The 16,629-nt window shown below is 68.2% G+C and overlaps 7 protein-coding genes across 7 annotated transcripts; 3 read left to right on the top strand and 4 right to left on the bottom strand.

The window, feature by feature from the left end:
* Positions 1 to 1,058: 1,058 nt before the first annotated feature.
* EMIHUDRAFT_207474 (hypothetical protein) lies at positions 1,059 to 3,104 on the top strand (the record flags this gene model as incomplete). Its single annotated transcript, XM_005774661.1, has 3 exons — positions 1,059 to 1,095; positions 1,845 to 2,002; positions 3,057 to 3,104. 3 exons carry the CDS (start codon positions 1,059 to 1,061, stop codon positions 3,102 to 3,104), a joined length of 243 nt encoding a protein of 80 aa, XP_005774718.1.
* Positions 3,096 to 5,429, top strand: EMIHUDRAFT_450752 (hypothetical protein; the record flags this gene model as incomplete). The annotated part of the gene is made up of 5 exons (XM_005774660.1): positions 3,096 to 3,920; positions 4,094 to 4,145; positions 4,257 to 4,475; positions 4,588 to 4,645; positions 4,843 to 5,429. Exons 1-5 carry the CDS (start codon positions 3,133 to 3,135, stop codon positions 5,427 to 5,429), a joined length of 1,704 nt encoding a protein of 567 aa, XP_005774717.1. The 5' UTR covers positions 3,096 to 3,132.
* A 772-nt stretch (positions 5,430 to 6,201) lies between these two features.
* EMIHUDRAFT_207472 (hypothetical protein) lies at positions 6,202 to 8,262 on the bottom strand (the record flags this gene model as incomplete). Its single annotated transcript, XM_005774659.1, has 6 exons — positions 6,202 to 6,375; positions 6,535 to 6,612; positions 6,811 to 7,005; positions 7,240 to 7,293; positions 7,459 to 8,031; positions 8,197 to 8,262. The coding sequence occupies 6 exons, from the start codon at positions 8,260 to 8,262 to the stop codon at positions 6,202 to 6,204; spliced, it is 1,140 nt and encodes a 379-aa protein (XP_005774716.1).
* A 129-nt stretch (positions 8,263 to 8,391) lies between these two features.
* Positions 8,392 to 10,943, bottom strand: EMIHUDRAFT_450751 (putative condensin; the record flags this gene model as incomplete). The annotated part of the gene is made up of 7 exons (XM_005774658.1): positions 10,616 to 10,943; positions 10,289 to 10,507; positions 10,026 to 10,152; positions 9,630 to 9,803; positions 9,246 to 9,604; positions 8,808 to 9,032; positions 8,392 to 8,652 (listed from the first exon to the last, which is right to left on the bottom strand). Exons 1-7 carry the CDS (start codon positions 10,925 to 10,927, stop codon positions 8,392 to 8,394), a joined length of 1,677 nt encoding a protein of 558 aa, XP_005774715.1. The 5' UTR covers positions 10,928 to 10,943.
* A 297-nt stretch (positions 10,944 to 11,240) lies between these two features.
* EMIHUDRAFT_207470 (hypothetical protein) lies at positions 11,241 to 12,173 on the top strand (the record flags this gene model as incomplete). The annotated part of the gene is made up of 1 exon (XM_005774657.1): positions 11,241 to 12,173. One exon carries the CDS (start codon positions 11,241 to 11,243, stop codon positions 12,171 to 12,173), a length of 933 nt encoding a protein of 310 aa, XP_005774714.1.
* A 306-nt stretch (positions 12,174 to 12,479) lies between these two features.
* On the bottom strand, positions 12,480 to 13,245 carry EMIHUDRAFT_435630 (hypothetical protein). Its single transcript, XM_005774656.1, has one exon. The coding sequence runs from the start codon at positions 13,202 to 13,204 to the stop codon at positions 12,779 to 12,781; it is 426 nt and encodes a 141-aa protein (XP_005774713.1). The 5' UTR covers positions 13,205 to 13,245; the 3' UTR covers positions 12,480 to 12,778.
* Positions 13,246 to 13,871: 626 nt separating this feature from the next.
* On the bottom strand, positions 13,872 to 16,130 carry EMIHUDRAFT_435629 (hypothetical protein; the record flags this gene model as incomplete). The annotated part of the gene is made up of 3 exons (XM_005774655.1): positions 15,125 to 16,130; positions 14,666 to 15,054; positions 13,872 to 14,515 (listed from the first exon to the last, which is right to left on the bottom strand). Coding segments are annotated over exons 1-3 (1,944 nt in total), but the record flags the coding sequence as incomplete, so codon positions are not given.
* Between the last annotated feature and the right edge of the window lie 499 nt (positions 16,131 to 16,629).

Genomic DNA, 16,629 nt, shown 5'->3' with positions numbered 1-16,629 from the left:
TTGTCTGTTTTCTTTCTTTCTTTCTTTCAAAGAGGCACTATGTGCTGGAGATCAGTAGTGTCTAACGCCGCGTTGTCTGCCCTCCAAGCGCCAAGAGATATGCATAATCTCTCATAATTTCATCATGAGCGCCCATGATGAGCCGGCCAAAAAGAATTCTTAATAACTGCCTCTCTCACGGCTGGCGCTACCGAGACGAACCGAGAGCCACCACTGTTTCTTTTCTACCTGTACCGTACCGAGCGTGGCATTACTCACCGGCGAAGAGAGCAGCGAACAGAGGGACACACACACACACACACACACACACACACACACACACACACACACACACACACACAAATTGCTAAAAATCACACACACACACACACACACACACCACACACACACACACACACACACACACACACACACACACACACACACACACACACACACACACACACACACACACACACACACACACACGGCCGCGCCAGTCCCGTGCAGCCTAGTGTCGTGAGAGGGAGTTTTGTGGGAAAATTCTTTTCTGGTGTACCTGTGTTAGTGTGTGCGCCAGTCTTCCCGAGAGAGATTTTTAGAAGCCAACAAGAAATCAGCACGCACAGTGACTTGGGCTCGGCAGCTTGTCAACTAGCCAGAGCCGGAGTCGGAACCGTAGCCGAGAAAGTCGTCGAGGGTGTGAAAATGTCATTCGCCTCGCTAGTAGAGCCGGAGCCGCATGAGTCTTGGTCGGAGGAGGCCAGTCGTCGGAGGAGCGGTCGGACAGCTCGCGCTTGTCGCGCCTGATGCGCTCTGCGAGGGGGCCGGGGTCGTAGTCGTCGTCGTGCTCGAGCGTCGGGAAGACAGCGCGCCTTGCGACCTTGTCGGCCAAGCTGCCATCCCAGTACAAGGCGCGCAGCAGCCTGGAATGTCGTGGTGATTAGGATCGAGATGATGATGGTCCCCCCATGCCATGATCACGCGCATCGCCCGCTGAACGTGGGTCGCTGCGGCGTCCTGTCTCCTCCTGTACGAACCCCAGCCGGATGGCCTGTGGCTTGGAGGTCACAGCCGCGATGTCGTCATGCCCATTCTTCTTCAGTCCCGTGCCCAGTGTTATGCGAGGGAGACAGTGTTCTTCAAATTCTTTTCTGGTTTGCCTGTGTTAGTGCTAGCACGCGCCAGTCCGCACCTGCGTCGAGCCTGTCTGCTGTGTGAGAGAGTTGTTTGGAGCACTTGGAGTTTTCTGTTAAATTCTTTTTGTTCCTGTGTTAGTGCCAGTGCGCGCCAGTCCCGTGCCCAGTGTCGTGCGAGGGAGTTTTGTTGTACCATTCTTTCTGTTGTAAACTTATTTTTGGTAAAATTTAGTAAAGAAAGAAAGAAAACAGACAACCCAAGGGAATGATGGGTAGGGAGGACGAATTTGTCTTCGCGCCAGTTCGCGCCAGTCCCGTGCCCAGTGTTGTGCGAGGGAGTGGGCTTGTAAAATTCTTTTCTGCGTTTGTTGTAAAATTCTTTTCTGCTGCGCGTTAGTGCCAGTGCGCGCCAGTCCCGTGCCCACAGCGTGTTGAGAGAGAGATTTTTAGCAATACGAAACAACTCTAACACTCACACATGTCATCATTTGGGGCCTGGAGCCCCTGGAGACTGCGCTTTATGGTTGTTTAAAGTATGTTTTGTGTGTGTGTGGGGGGGGGGGGATTTCGCGGGCGACTTCAATTTGGGGGGCGACTGTTTTGGGGATCCTGCCGACGCGCTAGTCCCACTGCAAATACGATGGACAACTCAACGGGAGGTCACTCGCAGCAGGCGAGGCCGAATCCTGCTAGTCTTGGCCCGATCCGGCGGCGTGCCACAGGTAGGCGCGTTGAGGCTTGCCGCCTCCTCTGCGGCAACGCGGCCTGTGCCGCAGCTTGCGTTTGCTGCCAGACAAGAGGAGGAGCAGGGCCGTTTGGCGATAGGGCCAGGCAATCGTATTCGCCCGGCGGGCGTTGCGGACTCGAGCAACACCCGGGTCGAGGTTGCTGCGCCTCTCGGTGCAGTGTCGCAGCGCCCTGGCACTTTTGGAGGCCCTGTATTTCAGTGTTGTGCGAGGGAGTTGCGTTGTAAAATTCTTTTATACTGCGCGTTAGTGCCAGTGCGCGCCAAGGTGCCGCGAGTGGGAGTTTTATTCTAAATTTCTTTTCTGCACTTGTAAAATTCTTTTCTATAAATAAATAAACAATACCTGCGATCGTCGCAAATTCTTTTTTGGAGTCGCTTAGGCTCCGGTGGTTTGCCTGTGATAGTACTAGCACGCGCCAGTCCGCACCTGTGTCGAGCCTGTCTGCTATAAATAAAACGGGCACGCCAAACGAGGGGTGGGAGAAAAAGAAAGAAAGAAAACAGACAACCCAAGGGAGGGATGGGAGGACGGCACGCCGCCACCACACAGGGATTTTAAGGAGAGGAGTGTGGTGCTAGCCGTCGCCCACCCTAACCCTTGGTTGGTCGTCTGCCTCTTTCGATCTCCCTTCGCAGTCCCTCGCCGATTCTCGCTGCAACCTTTATGCCACCTCGCGGTCGCCCCCTTCTCGTCGTTCTCCCTCCTGTCGCTTCATCCTCTGTGTCGCGTCGCTCTCCTCTACCTCGTCCTGCTGCGCCGCCGCTGCCCGCCGATCCCTTGCTCTCGCGGCTTCTTCTCGGCGCAACTCCGCCCTCCTCGCGGCGTATTTTGGCCCCTCGAGTTTATCAAGCTCTCCTCGCGCAAGGACGCGCGGGGTGGGAGAAGTGAGGTCGCGCAAACAGTCCCGTGCCCAGTGTCGAGGGAGGGAGCAATGTAACATTCTTTTTTTGGTGTATGTACCTGTGTTAGAGAGAGAGAGAGAGATTTGTTTGTTTGTTGTGTTAGTGCCAGTGCGCGCCAGTCCCGTGCCTAAGTGTCGTGCGAGGGAGTTTCGTAAATTCTTTTTTGGTGTGGCTGGGGTTGCGCCGCAGATGCTCCTGCAGCAGCTGAATCGCCACCTCGGCTCCGCCAGCGAGTCCCACGCCGTGTGCGGCAGTCAAATTTCTCGTTGCGGGATCGCTCCGTTCAGGATTTTCAGGCCCGCCTCTTTGCCTTTGAGGCCCGTCTCATTGCTTAGCTGCCTGCCTGACTCATTCTCTTAACCTATGCCGTCGCCCATCTGGCCCGACGGCATCCTGCCATGGCTGCGCAGCCTCCCGCACCTCTCGGTGACGCTCCGTCCCGTGTCCAACGACTTTTCGCTCAAGGAGGAGTACGTGCAATCGCAGATGCTGTTGGTCGTGATGGTGCTTGGCGTCGGCTTCATTGTGCTGCTGCTGCTGGCAGTCCTCGTGTGCACCACAATCACCTTCATTCGCCCGTCCGACTCCCCAAAGCTCGCGGTCCGCTTCTATGTCATCGCCAACGCGGTCGCGATGGCTGCCGCCGCCTCCCTCGCAGCGAGCTTTGACGGCAATTTCGCGGCGGGGCTCCATGCGCTCCTCGCATCGATCGACCGACTGCAGGCAGTCGCGCACACGGCCGCAGCGGACGGGGTAAGCCTCCGCGACGCAACCCGCGACGCGAGCCGCGCCCTGAGTGCTGTCGCGGCCTGCGAGGGCTGCGTTGGGGCGGCGGCGGCGTTGGCGAGCGGCGGGGCGGCCAGCAGCGACGCGGATGGTGGTGGCGCGGGCGTGTGCCACGCGCTCGAGGCCCGCCACGCGCTGGAGGCGGAGGGCGGCGCCTTCGCCTCTCCTTTCTCGAGTGGGGAGGACCACTTTTCGCGCGTGACTGCGATGCTGCTGCCGGCCACCGCGTGGCACCGCTGGGCTGCGACGCTGCCGCTCTTCGCGCTGACTCTCATCGCGTGCGCCATCGTCACCGGAGCGGTCGCTGGCCGGCGCGCGCTCCTCGTCGGGTCGCAGTTCGGCGGAGTCATCGTCTGGTGGATGATGTGCGCCCGCCCGCCGCACACCCGCCACCGCCCGCCCGCCGCCGCCCGCCCGCCGCCGCCCGCCCGCCGCCCGCCACCGCTCGCCCGCCTTGACCACCGCTCGCTGTGACCCCCGCGCGTCCTTCCCCCCTTCCCGTTCCAGCGTCCTCTCCCCCCTCCCCCCTGCGCCGCAGGTGCGCCATCACCTCGGTCCAGCTCGCCCTCGCCGTCGGCGTCGCCCTCGAGGTCTGACTAGCGCACCGCCTGTGAGCCGCGCCCCTTCACGGGCCGCGTCCATGCACAGGCCTCGCCGACGCGTGCCCGGACCCGCTCGCGACGGTGCTGCGCGTGCTCGAGTGGTTTGCGGCGCAGCGCAAGGAGGCGGGCGGTGAGGAGGACCGCACCTTGGCAGCCGCCTACCACTTCCTTGCAAACTGCTCCGCGCCCAACCCGCTCACCGCGCCGCTCGACGGGGTCGCGTCCTCCACCGCCGCCCTCTCCGCCGCGCTCGACGCGCTCGGCGCAAACTGCTCCTCCCCCTCGCTGCTGCAGCCGGCGAGGAGGGCGCTCTCGCGGGTGACACTCCTAGAACCTTCCTCTGCACTCTTCTAGAAGCTTCCTCCTAGAGCACTCTGCTCGACGCGCTTCGAAGCCGGTCGCCCCAGCCAGCCGTGTCACCCCTCCGCAGGTCGGCGAGTCGGCGCGGCGAGGCGAGGAGCTGCTCGGGGGCACGCAGCCTCCAGGAAGTGTCTAGGAAGTGTCTTGGAAGTGTCTAGGCGAGGAGCTGCTCGGAGGCTCCGCCGCGTGCCGGCTCGTCGCCCACGAGTTCGACGCGGGCGTGGGCGGCGGCCTCTGCGGAGACCTCACGCAGGGCGTCGCCGGCGTGCTGTGAGCGCTGCCCCGTCGGCGAGCAGCGCCTCTTCACCCCTACGGCTGTGAGCAGGCGTCGTCGGCGTGTTCCTCTTCCAGTCGGCCTCCGGGCTGCTGCTGCTGCTGCTCACCGCCTCGCTGCCGGCGCTGTGGCACTCGCACTGGCTGCCGCCCCTCGCCCTCGACCTCGAGCCGTGGCGCCGCTCGGCTCGCCGGCTGACGGAGCGGCTGAGGGAGCGGCGGAGGGAGCGATCGGCGGCGACGACTGCGCGGCTGCTCGCGCCGTCGCAGCAGGACGCGTCGCTCGCTTGCCTCGTCGCGCCGCTCGCGCCGAGCAACGAGCCGCCGGGGGAGGGGGGGGGTGCGTCGGCGCGAGGCGAGCCGGCGGCCGGCGCGAGTGGGGCGGCGCACGCGCCACCGTTTGCCGGCGATCCCGGGCCGAGCCGCTGCTGCGGCGGAGCGGCCGGCCCGAGTGGCGGGGAGGCGGGCTTCGGCGGCGCTTGCGGTCCAGCCGCCGCGTCGTCGCAGGGCCCGCCGGCGGACAGCCCCGACACGAGCGAGCCGTCGGTCCTCAGCGAGGTTTCCCTCAAGCCGCTGCACGGCCTCGCCTCCTCCTCCTCCGAGGAGGAGGAGGACTGCTCCGAGGCAGAGAGCGCCTGAAATTGGTCCCTCACTGCCAACGCTCCCATAACACTGCCATAACACACGTCTATCGCGACGAGCGATGCGACTCGGGGCGAGAAGGTGAACCGAGAGCGGAAGATGTTTGGGTGTACGTGGGGCGAGCGAGAAGGTAATTGGTAGCGCTGCTTCCGGCAGCTGCGACACACACACGGAGCGATCTCTCACAACATCTTAATACGTATTCTTAGAGATGTTAGTTCTTACGAAGATCGAAGTACGAGATGCGCGCAATTTATTTTTGTGTACAGACTACACACAACACAGACTGCTGGGTGCTGGCACGTCGGGGCGGGACGTGCTCGTGATACGTCCCATACGTGAAGTCGTGTCTCGTGTGGAGCTCTCCGAAGTCCGATCCAGATGCTAGATGCAGATATCTCAGTGTGTACAGAGAACAGACATCAGACTGACTGCTCTTTAGTCTTTTTTCTCGAGATCTGCACTGTGCCGGGGCTGCAATGTGCCGTACACACTCTCAAGACGACACTTCGACAGGGCCCCGTGGACAGCCGATACGCAGTCTCGACACCGAGGCCCCCGACCTGTCCCTCCAGCCCCGGCGCCCCCCAGACGCCTCGTTAACACTCTGGGGGAGAGCACACGCGCACCGCGGGGTGGGCTGTGTACATGCAATACCCTCTCTACTCTCCCTCGCGGGTCCAAATCTGCACGGCCGCAGCTGCACGCACATGCTAAGTCGCGCAACCCAAGGCTGTGAACGGGTTGGCGCTATTGGGCATCGCCCGCGTCAGCCAAGCGCCCGGGCGAGCCGCCCGCTCGCCTGGGCGAAGCTTGGCACGGCCGCCCCTAGCCTGGAGGGCGACGCCGGCGCCTCGGCTGCGGCTGCCTCGGCGGCGAGCTCGGCGGCGCAACGCTTGAGGGACGCTTCACACACGGGCGACCGAATGAGGACGTCGAGCGTCTGCGCGGCGACCGGTGCCAGGCGGAGCGACTCTATCCCCTCCTCGACGGCCGCCACGTCGGCGGCGGCGGCGGAGTCGTCTGCGGCGGCCTCGTCGGCCATCGCTGCGTCGCCGGCGCGCGGCGCGCGGCGCGGAGAGCCCTCTTCCGCAAGCGGCACGCAAGACGCGACGAAGCGGAGCAGCGCGCCGAGCAGCGGGGCAACGTCCGAGGCGGCGTGCTGGTGCACCGCCAGCACCTGCCAAAGGGGAGGGGGGTTGGAGGGGTGTTGGAGTGTTCTGGGCGGCGGTGGGCGGCGGTGCGGCGGCGGCGCCTCGAGCAGCGCTGTCCGCACCGTGCCGCGCATCGTCGCGTCGGCCTCCGCGCGCGCGCAGGCGCGCACGCACGCGACGAGCAGCGCCTCGCCGTGCGGCACCAGCTCGCCGCCTGACTCGACGAGCTGGTAGGACAGCTTGGCGGCGTGGGGCAGCAGCTGGCCGAGCGGGCCGGTGTACAGCTCGCCGCCGCCGCCCGCGTCGGCCGCCAGCCGCAGCGCGCCCTCCACGCACGCTGCCACCGCCGAGGCGAGGCTCGCGTCGTAGATGCCCAGCGCGGACCCCTCGGCGAGCAGCACCGAGAGCAGCAGCTGCCCCTGCAGCAGCGACGCGAGCGGCCGCTCCTTGCGCGCAGGCGGCGCGCCGGCCGCCTCGCCGCCGCGCTCCTCCAAGTCCGCCGGTGGGGCAAGCCCACCCGTCCGCGCCCGGGCGCGGCCGCGCGCCTCGCCCGGCGAGATGGTTGATGCGGGGCTGAGGGGCGCGGCGCGGGAGAGCGCCTCCGCCGACACGGCGGGCGGCGCGGCGCGCGGCGCAAAGGCTTCGCCCGCGACGCGCATGATGTCGTAGACGGCCCGCCGCGCCTCGGCCAGCGCCTCCGCCTCCGCCTCGGGATTAAGCCGCCCTGCGACGCGCCCGCCGCGCCCGACGGCGCCGGCGGCGGTCGCGGCGCTGTGCCACGACAGCTGCAGGAAGCAAGCGAGCGCGTGCAGGCCCTCGCGGCCCCTCGCGGCGGCCGGCGCCGCTGGGCCGCGCGCCGCGGTGCCGCCGACCGTCGCGGAGAGCGCGTCGCGCAGTGCCGCCAGCTGCTCGGGCGGCGTGCGCGTGAGCAGCGCGTCGCGCGTCGAGGCGTTCTCGAGCCATGACCAGAGCACGCGCAGCGCGAGTGCGGGCGAGAGCTCGGCGGCCGCGTCGCCACTGCTGGACGCCTTGGCGCCGCCGCCCTTGCGGCCGCGCTTGGCGCCCGCACCTGCCGCCGCCGCGCTCGGCGCGAGCGCGGCGACGACGGCGGCGAGCACCGCCGCGTCGAGGTTCCACGAGACGGCGCACTGCAGCAGCGGCCGGAGGACGGTCGCCGGCGCGTCGTCGCGCTGGGAGGCGATGTCGCGCAGCGTGTCGGTGTAGAGGGGGACGTGGTTGGCAGGCAGGTGCGCGGCAATCCTCACAAGCGAGCGCAGCGCCACCGGCCTTCCGGCGACGAGCTGGTGCAGCGCTCCGACCGCCTGCTGAGAGAAGGCGGCCAGCAGGGCCTCTCGCTCGTGCGCGTGCTCGGGCGAGGCGAGCAGGCCGCCCGCCGCGTCGAGGAGCGAGGCGGCGCACTGGAGCAGCGACTCGAGCAGCGGCGCCTGCGCGCGGAGAGCCGGCTTGAAGTGGGGGGCGTCGGGCGAGAGGCGGAGGCGGAGGCGGCGGAGGCGGCGGAGGCGGCGGAGGCGGCGGGCGGGCGGGCGGGCGGCGGGCGGGGGCGGGGCGGGGGGGGGGGGGGGAGGGAGGCGCGCCGGCGGCGGCGGCACGCCCTCGGGGATCTCGTCGTCCTCGGCCATGAGGAGGATGGCCTCGGGCGAGCCGTCGGCAAGCATCGCGCAGAGGAGGAGCTTGGCCACCTGGGCGGAGGCGGGGAAGGTGCAGGAGGGCGGGTGGGCGGGGTTGCTCAGCCCGCGCGGAGATGGGAAGTGCGCGCGGGCGACGGCTCTTCGTCGGCCGCCACTCTACGGCGGGGCTCTCGCCTTGACAATGGCGGACGGCGCCGCGAGCTTGGGAGTGTGCTGCAGCAGCGCGGCGGCGCAGGCGGTCCGCTCCGCGCAGAGCTTGAGCAGGCGGCCGAGCTGGAGCGGCGCCGTCTTGCCGGCGGGGAGGTAGAGCGGGAGGAGGAGCCGGGCGAGCCGGAGCTGGAGCGGCGGCGGCTCGAGCGGCAGCCGCGTCAGCAGCGCCTCGGGACGCGCGAGCGACGGCCAGGCGAGGCCGCGCACCTGTGGAAGCAGGGAAAGGGAGTGGAGGGGGCGGGGGCGTTGGGTGAGGCGGAGGGGCGATAAGCGAGGGGGCGCAGGTGGACGGGGCGGGGGCGAGGGCGGGGTGGGAGCGCCTTTGAGAGCTCGATGAGTAGATCGAGCATCGCGCGCCGCACGCGCTGCGACGAGTCGTGCAGCAGGGGCGCGAGCGGCGCGAGGGGCGACTTCGAGGCGGCCGACCCCTTGAGCGTGGCGAGGCAGGCGGCGGAGCCGTTGTTGGCGAGGAGGAAGCGGAGGCCTTGGAAGACGGCGACGCGGACCGAGTTGGCGGCGGCGTCGTGCGCCAGCTCCTTGGTCAGAAGGAGGAGGAGCGGCGTCGAGGTTGCGGACGGGATCAGCTCCTGCGGGACGCGCGGCGCCGCGCGCGGTGAGGAGCTGCCAGCGGTGAGGAGCTGGGCTGCCAGATGAGTCGCCCCTCCGGTTAGGGTGAGGGCCAGGCGGTGAGGAGCTGCCAGCGGTGGGGAGCTGCTGGACGGTCGCTCTGCAGCCGTGCTGGGGTGGGGAGGAGGGGGGCGCGCCCAGAAGAGCGCGAGGATGCGGCAGACGCCCTGCACCGCGACCACGCGCACCGGGACCGAGTCGTCCTTGAGGAGGGCGGCGAGGGCGTCGAACTGGCGCTGTAGCGCCTCGTCGAGTTGCGTCAGAGGGAGCGTCGGGTCTTGGAGCGGGAAGGCCTCGATGAGGAGCGTCGCCGCGTTGCGCCGCACGTGCGGGTTCGCAACCTTGAGCGCGCGCCACAGGATGGGCTCGTACAGCCGCAGCAGCATCGAGTCGACGCCGCGCTGCCGCTTTTGCGCGTGCGTGTACGCCAGCACCTGCCGCAGCGCGGTCGCCATGTTGGCGCTCGCCGCGTGCACCGCGTGGAACATCAGGTCCTGCAGGCAGCCCTCCTCCAGCCGCTCGAGGTAGGCGCCTGCTCACACCACCCAACCGTCAACAGACGCTGCTCCCGCCCCGAGCCCCGCCGCTCGTGGAGGAAGAAGAGGCGCCCGACGCAGCGCGCCACGCCCGAAAGTAAATCTCGCCGTAGAGATCGCGCAGCGACTTGCGGCAGACCGGGATCTGCGCCTTGATGGCGCGGTGCAGCTCCGCGATGAAGGGCGGGTGCAGGCCTGCGCGCGCGGCGGAAGGTGCGACGCCCGCCAGCCTCTCGCCCGCCAGCCTCTCGGCCGGCGCAGGGCTCTCTCGGAGGAAGAGCGGAGCGCAGAGGTGCCCCGACGACGGGCGAGACGCGCAGGGGAGATGGAGGGGAGAGAGAGAGCCGAGAGAGAGAGAGAGAGAGAGCCGAGACATCCGAGGCACATCCGAGCTTCGCCGGGCGGCGAGCTGCTCACCGAAGAGGTAGACGAGCAGCTTGCGTCCCTCGGCGCACCGCAGCACGAGCGGCTTGATCATGCAGTGCAGCAGCAGCCGCTTGAGCGCCGCGACCGACGGGTCCGCGTAGTCGAGCACGCCGAGCGCCTGCGGGGGGGGAGCGGGAGGCGGCCGGGACGTCGCGACCCGCCGCGGCCGCGAGAGGCGGGAGCGGGTGCGGGAGAGGGGCGGAGGCGGGGGTGGAGGCGTGGGCGGGAGAGGCGAGGGAGGCGCGACGGCGGACCGAGCGAAGAGCCCAGAGGCGCTTGACGTCGGCGGCGGTGGCGGCCTCGTGCAGGGCGGAGACGAGGAGGTACGAGATCGTCTGAGGCACCAGCTCGTCCCGCCCCGGCCGCTCCGCCAGCCACCACGACTCGCAGAGCTCGACGATGGCGCCCTGCAGCGTTGACGCGCGCGGGTCGTGCAGGTCAAAGATGATGTCGTGCAGCGCCTCTGCCACCGCCTGCGGCCGGGGGGCGGACGGAGCGGTGAGGCGCTCTCGCCGAGCACGCCCGGCGCGACATCGCGGCTCCTCTCCCCGCAGAGGCGAGGGGGAGGGGGCTGCGCGCTCCTGCAGCTTCTCCGGGATGCCAAAGGATGGCTCGACGGCGATGGCGCGAGCGACGGCCGCCGCGGCGGCGAGGATCCCGAGCGCGCCCTCGACGCTCTCGCCGCCGACCGCGCTGCTCCCCTCGGGGGCCGCGTCGAAGGCCGGAGCCGCCGCGGCGAGCGCCGCATGCACATGCACAGCGAGCGCCTCGGAGAGGCGCTCGACCTCGTGGGCGGAGAAGCCCTGCAGGCTCTCGCCCGCTGTCGGGGCGAGCTCGACGAGCTTGGACGCCGACGACTCGAGCTCCAAGAGGAGCCCCTCGGCGCGGCTCATGAGAGCGAAAAGCCGGTAGAACCTGCAGTCGAAGGCGGTTCGGGAAAAGAATTTTTCCGCGGAAGCCTGTCGCCCTGCCGTGAGCCCTGTGTGGTGGCGGCGTGCCGTCCTCCCATCCCTCGCTTGCTTTTGTTTTTTCTTTCTTTTCGAGCCGTGACCGTGAGGTGGACGTTTCCGCAGGCGAAAGGACAAGACGTTTTAAACTGGAGCGTCACAGAGAGAAATTCTCACGCGGGAGAAATTCTCACGCCGGCCGCCCGCCGACTCTTGACACGCCAGCCAGTTGCCAGCCAGTTGGACGCCATGTGTGTATATGCCTCCCAGCGTAGCTAGCTGGGACGCTTCCAGCAGCAGCTGGGAGTGCTCCGCCGCCCGCGTCGGGGTCTTCTCGCACGGCGCCGGCGGCCTCCCCGGCCCGAGCTCCGCCGCGGCGGTCGTCACCGAGGCGAGGATCGCCGAGCTGCACCGTCTCGGCGTGCGCGGCTTCGACCTGGACCTCTTCTTCCCTCTCGACTCGGCCGGCGCGGGCAGCCGCAGCCTCTACGTCGGCCACCCGCGCAGGCTGCGCCAGGCGTGGGCGCGCTCTCCCGCGCTCGCCACCAGCCGCGAGTGGCGCCGCAACAAGTCCGTCTTTGGCCTCACGTCGGCGGAGGTGCTCCGGGCGTCGGGCGGCGCGCTGCTCTCGGCGGACGCGCTCCTCGCGCTCGCCTCCCGGCTGCCCGGCCTCACCCTCGCGCTCGACCTCAAGGGCGGCGGGCAGCAGCCGCGGTACGGGGCACACCTGCTCTACCTCGCGCGGCAGGTCGCCTACCGCAACCTCACGGAGCGGGTGTGGCTGTGGGCGGGCACGGCCAGCGCAGCAAAGGCGGTCCACCGCGCCCTCTCGCGGAGAGGCGACGCCCCTCCGAGGCTCCGCCTCGGACGCACCATCCTCGACGTCGGCGCGCCTCGCCTCGCTCACGGCTCGGAGCCCGACTGCGCCGCGGCGCTCAGCGCGGCGGAGGTGCGCTCCTTCGCCTTCCTCGGCCCGTCGCTCCGCTGCACCAACGCGGCGCTCGTGTCGGCGCTCGGCCGGCTGCACGTCGGGCGACAGCTCCTCGTATGGGTGGTGGATTCGCCGGCCGAGCTGTTTGAGGTGCTGGCGCGCGGCGCGAGCGCGGTGGTGTCCAACGAGCCGTTGCTGCTGCTCGCCGCGCTGCGCAACGCTAGCGATGACGGGCGAGTCCGGCGCCAGTGCGGCGCTTGACGCGAGGAGGTGACCGCCGGGGCTACTCTCACTCGTGTGATTGTGTGTGTGCGGCCTGGGGGTGCCAGCGTCCGGCTCCGCTCCGGGCAGCGGGCTCCGGCGCCCTCTCAGATCAGAGCGCGCTCAGTCGGAGATGTTCAACTCCTCTCAGAAATTTTCATTTATTTGAGTGTATACCCGGGACTAGCCGCCTATTCCCTCTCTCTCTCTCGGTCTCTCACGGTCTCAGTTTCTCTCTCTCGCAATCACTCAGCTGAGTGCTGACAGACAGCTCGGGCCCGCTCGGCTCTCTCGGAGTCTCTCTCGGCGCGCGCGCGCCTTCGTTTTATACCCTTCGTTTTTGTTTCTCTCACGTCTATCTCAGCGGATCGGACAGATCCGAGACCGCATCGTCTCTCTCTCATACACAGCCATACACAGCTGATCCGGGCTCTCTCTCGTTGTGCAGTCGACATCGTGAGACTCCCCCTACACAGTACAAAAGGCGCACGCGAGCGCGGCGCTCACGGCGCGCGCCAAGCCGGATGTACACACGACCACCTCGTCGAGCAGCGCGCGCAGGCCCGCGCCGCCCGCGTCAGCCGCGGGGCTCTAGGCGCTGGCCGCTAGGCGGGGCTCTGCATCGAGCGCACGCCGTGCGGGCTCATCGCTGACCGGCGCGCGTTGTCGCTCAGCGAGTTGCGGAGCGAGCCGAGGCGGCGGAGGGGCGGCAGCGGCTCGACGGTCGGCTCGGTCAGGGCGGGGGGCGGCTTACGCGGCCAAAAGTTCGCGTTGCCGGGCAGGAGGTCGAGCATGGCCATCGCGCAGGGGATGATGACCTTGGTCGTGACGAAGCAGTCGATGAGCACGCCGACGCAGAGGTGGAAGGCGAGCTGGTTGATCATGGGCGAGGCGCCGATGAGGAGCGACCCGAACGCGAGGAACATGATGACGCCGGCGACGCAGATGATCGTGCCCGTGTGGCGCAGCGCCTCGACGACCGCCTCGCGCGACGAGTAGCCCGCGTCGAAGTGCTCGACCACCGACTCCATGAAGAAGACGTCGTAGTCGAGGCCGAGCCCGACGAGGATGGAGAAGGCGATGCACGGCGTCATCCAGTACATCGCGTGGTGCGCGGGCGGGTCGGGCGAGGTGAGGAAGGGGCGGATGCCGAGGCTCTGCAGCACGCCGTGCTGGTAGACGAGCACGCCGAGCCCGAACGTGACGAGGAGCATCCAGCTGAGGCAGAGGACGGCGCGGAGCGGCACGACCGCGGAGCGGAAGGCGGAGCCGAGCACCGCCATCACGATGAGCAGCGTCGCGCCGATGACGCGCGGCAGCGAGGCGAAGGTGTCGGCGGCGCCGTCCATCTGCTCCTGCGCCATGCCCGTGAGGTGCATCTCTCCGAGGACGGTCGTGTCGCCGGGGAAGGACGGGTCCGAGACCCACACCTCGCTCGCCGCCATCGCGTCGCGCACGGCGGCGATCCACTTCTGCCCGACCGTCGAAAAAGGGTCGAGGGTCGTCTTGACGCGCACCTGCGGACAGCCAGAGGGGAGAGGTCAGCCCGAGAGGAGCCCGAGAGGGGCCCGAGAGGAGCCCGAGAGGGGCCCGAGACCACGCGAGGCTGCTCGTGACCGCGCGCCTTGGTCGCGGTGCGGTCCTCGTTTGAGAAGCCGTTGACGAGGAAGTCGCCGTACTTCTTGGCGAGCGGGTTCTCGAGCAGCGAGATGAGGAGGGAGGTGCAGATCCCGCCCTGGATCATCAGCCCCGAGAAGTCGGACGCCTTCATCGCGAAGTTTTGCAGCGACGCGTCGCCCGCCTCGCGCCCGTGCGCGCGCATCACCTCGGTCACGTTGGACGCCATGAACTTCATCGCGTGGCACGACGCGTTGAGCCAGCCGCGGCTGGTCACGTCGCCCGGGTTGGGCGGGAGCACTACGATGGTGTTTGGGAAGATCTGGGAGACGCCAAAGTGGTCCTGCACCTCGAGGAAAGTCTCGGTGAGCGGGTCGCCGCGCGGCAGCAGCGTCTGCAGGCCCTCGATGTACTCGAAGTCGAGCAGCGGGATCACGAATGGCACCGCCACGCCCACCAGCAGCGGCACCACCACCAGCCAGCCTCGCTGCGAGAGGCGGCCGACCGACGCCCACAGAGACCACGGCCTCGCCGCCGCCGACCCCGCGTCCGAGTGGGAGCCTGCGGAGCCCGCCGCCGTCGCCGCCGTCGCCGCCTCGAGCGGCTGCACCGCCGGCGCGTCGGCGGCGGGCGCCGCGGTGGGCGCGGCGGCGGGCGACCAGGGGAGGCCCGAGGCGCGCTCCTGGCCTTGGCCGAGCATTGGTTCGCTTCCGTCGCCGGCGAGCCTGCGGTAAGGTGCAGCGAGGTGAGTACGAGTGCTGGGAGGCAGAGGGAGTCGGCAGAGCCATGCCTTCTCGGGTGCTGGGTGGGAGGAGAGGAGAGTGTGCTCCGCTTCTCCTCCCACAGTGTGTGCTCCGCTTCTAGGGGCGGCGAGCCGCTTCGGCGCGGCGGCGAAGAGGGCGATGCCGTCGGCGGAGAGGCCGAGGCGGCGGTCGGCCGTGAAGAAGTCGGGGAAGGAGAGGAGGAGGGCGGGCGTGATTGTGAGGCCGCCGACGATGGCGAACAGGACGGTGAAGGCGGCGGCGAGGCCCATCGTCGAGATGGTCGAGACGGGGATGAGGAGCATGCCGAGGAAGCAGAGGCAGAGCGTCGAGCCCGAGATGAAGACTGTGTGCCCCGACGTCTGCAGCGTGACGAGCAGCGCCTGCTTGACGGAGGCACCGGCGCGCTTCTCCTCGCCGAAGCGGGTGAGGATGAAGAGCGAGTAGTCGATCGACATCGCCAGCCCGGTCGCCACCATCATCGCGGGCGCCTCGGCCGACACCTGTTCGCGCCAGAGACGCGGTGTGAGCGGCGCGTCTCAGCGCCACCTCGCGGCCCGGCTCGGCCGCCGCCTTCATCGAGAGCGAGACGGGGTACATGATGAGGACGGAGGTGGCGACGCAGAAGGCGATGTTGATGAGGGTGATGATGAGCAGCCGCAGGTTCTTGAAGAAGACGCCGAGCAGCACAAAGGCGGGGATCGCGGTCAGCGTCGACAGCAGCATCGCCGTCTCCACCCCCTCCTGCACCGTCGCCATCACCCCCGGGAAGGAGACGCGCTCGACGGCGAGCCCAGACGAGGCGGGGTAGGCGTCGGCGTAGTCCTTTAGCGCCTCCATTGCGCTGACCACCGGCGCGGACGCCTCGTTCTTGCCGACGATCTCCGCAGTCATGTCCTCGCCGTGGCACGCCTCGATCTGCACCAGCATCAGCGTGCGCGAGGCGTCCGAGTCAAAGAGCATCGGCCGCGCGACGCGCGAGATGATGCCGTCGAGCACGTCGTGGATCGGCCGGTCGTGCCGCCCCTCGTGCGACTTCTTGAGCCCGATGTCGAAGTAGGAGAGAAAGGTGTACCGGCAGTGCACGTCCAGCTCGCGCGCCGCCACCCCGCTGAGCTCGTGCGACACCTGCGCCGCCTCTGCGGTGAGTGGCGTCGGCGGCGGCGCGGCGACCCACCGCTCGAGCGCGCGCGGCTGCTCTGGCTCGAGCGTGGAATTGACGTGCGGAATCAGCGGCGACCCGTCACGAGACTTGACGAGGACAAGGAGCTGCACCGGCTCCGGCGGAAAGTACTGCGCATAGATGCGGTGCGCGACCCCGGACGGCGAGGTCGGCGTCGGCTCCACACTGAGAATGAGCGCGCTGGTGAAGGGAAAGTAGCAGATCCCGCCCACGAGGGTCGCGACGAAGGTCACCGCACCAATGGCGCAGCGCGTCCTGCTCTGCTGCAGCCTGTCCAGGAAGCGCTCCTCCATGACGCCCATCGGCGCGGATTTGTGTCCTGCCGCAAGGAGAGGCGGTCGGCGTCGCGCGGCGAGAGCGGGACGGGGATTGCTCGCTCGGCGAGCCTGTCGAAAGGTGCTCCGCAGCGATGAGCTTGAGGAGTTGTACTTTTTCTTTTTTCCCCTAAGGGGAGGGGGTCCCTGAGTCCGGTGGAGTGCTCTCTACTGCCGCGGCGCCCCTGTCGGTTCGGAGGCGCCCGGCGGCCGCGCGCTTGGTGCACTGCGGAACTGGGAGTTTACCTTGTGCAGGGCCTTCTTTCTCTGTGAATACGTATTCCACGTATTCCAAAACAGCTCTAGAATGGGTAGTATTTGTATTCAGCGGGGCACGCGCGGAACGCGCGTGCCGACTGTGTATAAGCTATAAGTAAGACTGTACGCGCGCGCGCGCGCGCGTGCGAGCCGCGCGCGTGCGTGCGCGGCGCGCACCGTAAGGAGGTCCCGCGCGTGGCGTCCGACGTGCTCACAGCAGCGTCCCCACCGCCCACCCCCCCACACCGCCCCTGCCGCCGCCGCGCTTGCCTCACATCTTGAGGTCCTCCTCGTCCGAGCTGTCCGAGTCGGAGTCGGTGTCC

This window comes from Emiliania huxleyi, assembly GCF_000372725.1.
Source record: "Emiliania huxleyi CCMP1516 unplaced genomic scaffold EMIHUscaffold_31, whole genome shotgun sequence".
Classification (NCBI taxonomy): domain Eukaryota; phylum Haptophyta; order Isochrysidales; family Noelaerhabdaceae; genus Emiliania; species Emiliania huxleyi.
This window is presented reverse-complemented; position numbering and strand designations above follow the sequence as displayed.

What these genes read in the sequence shown, in the direction of transcription:
- EMIHUDRAFT_435630 (XM_005774656.1), bottom strand. Translation starts at nt 13,204, where the DNA reads ATGGAGTCGGTGGTCGAGCACTTCGACGCGGGCTACTCGTCGCGCGAG.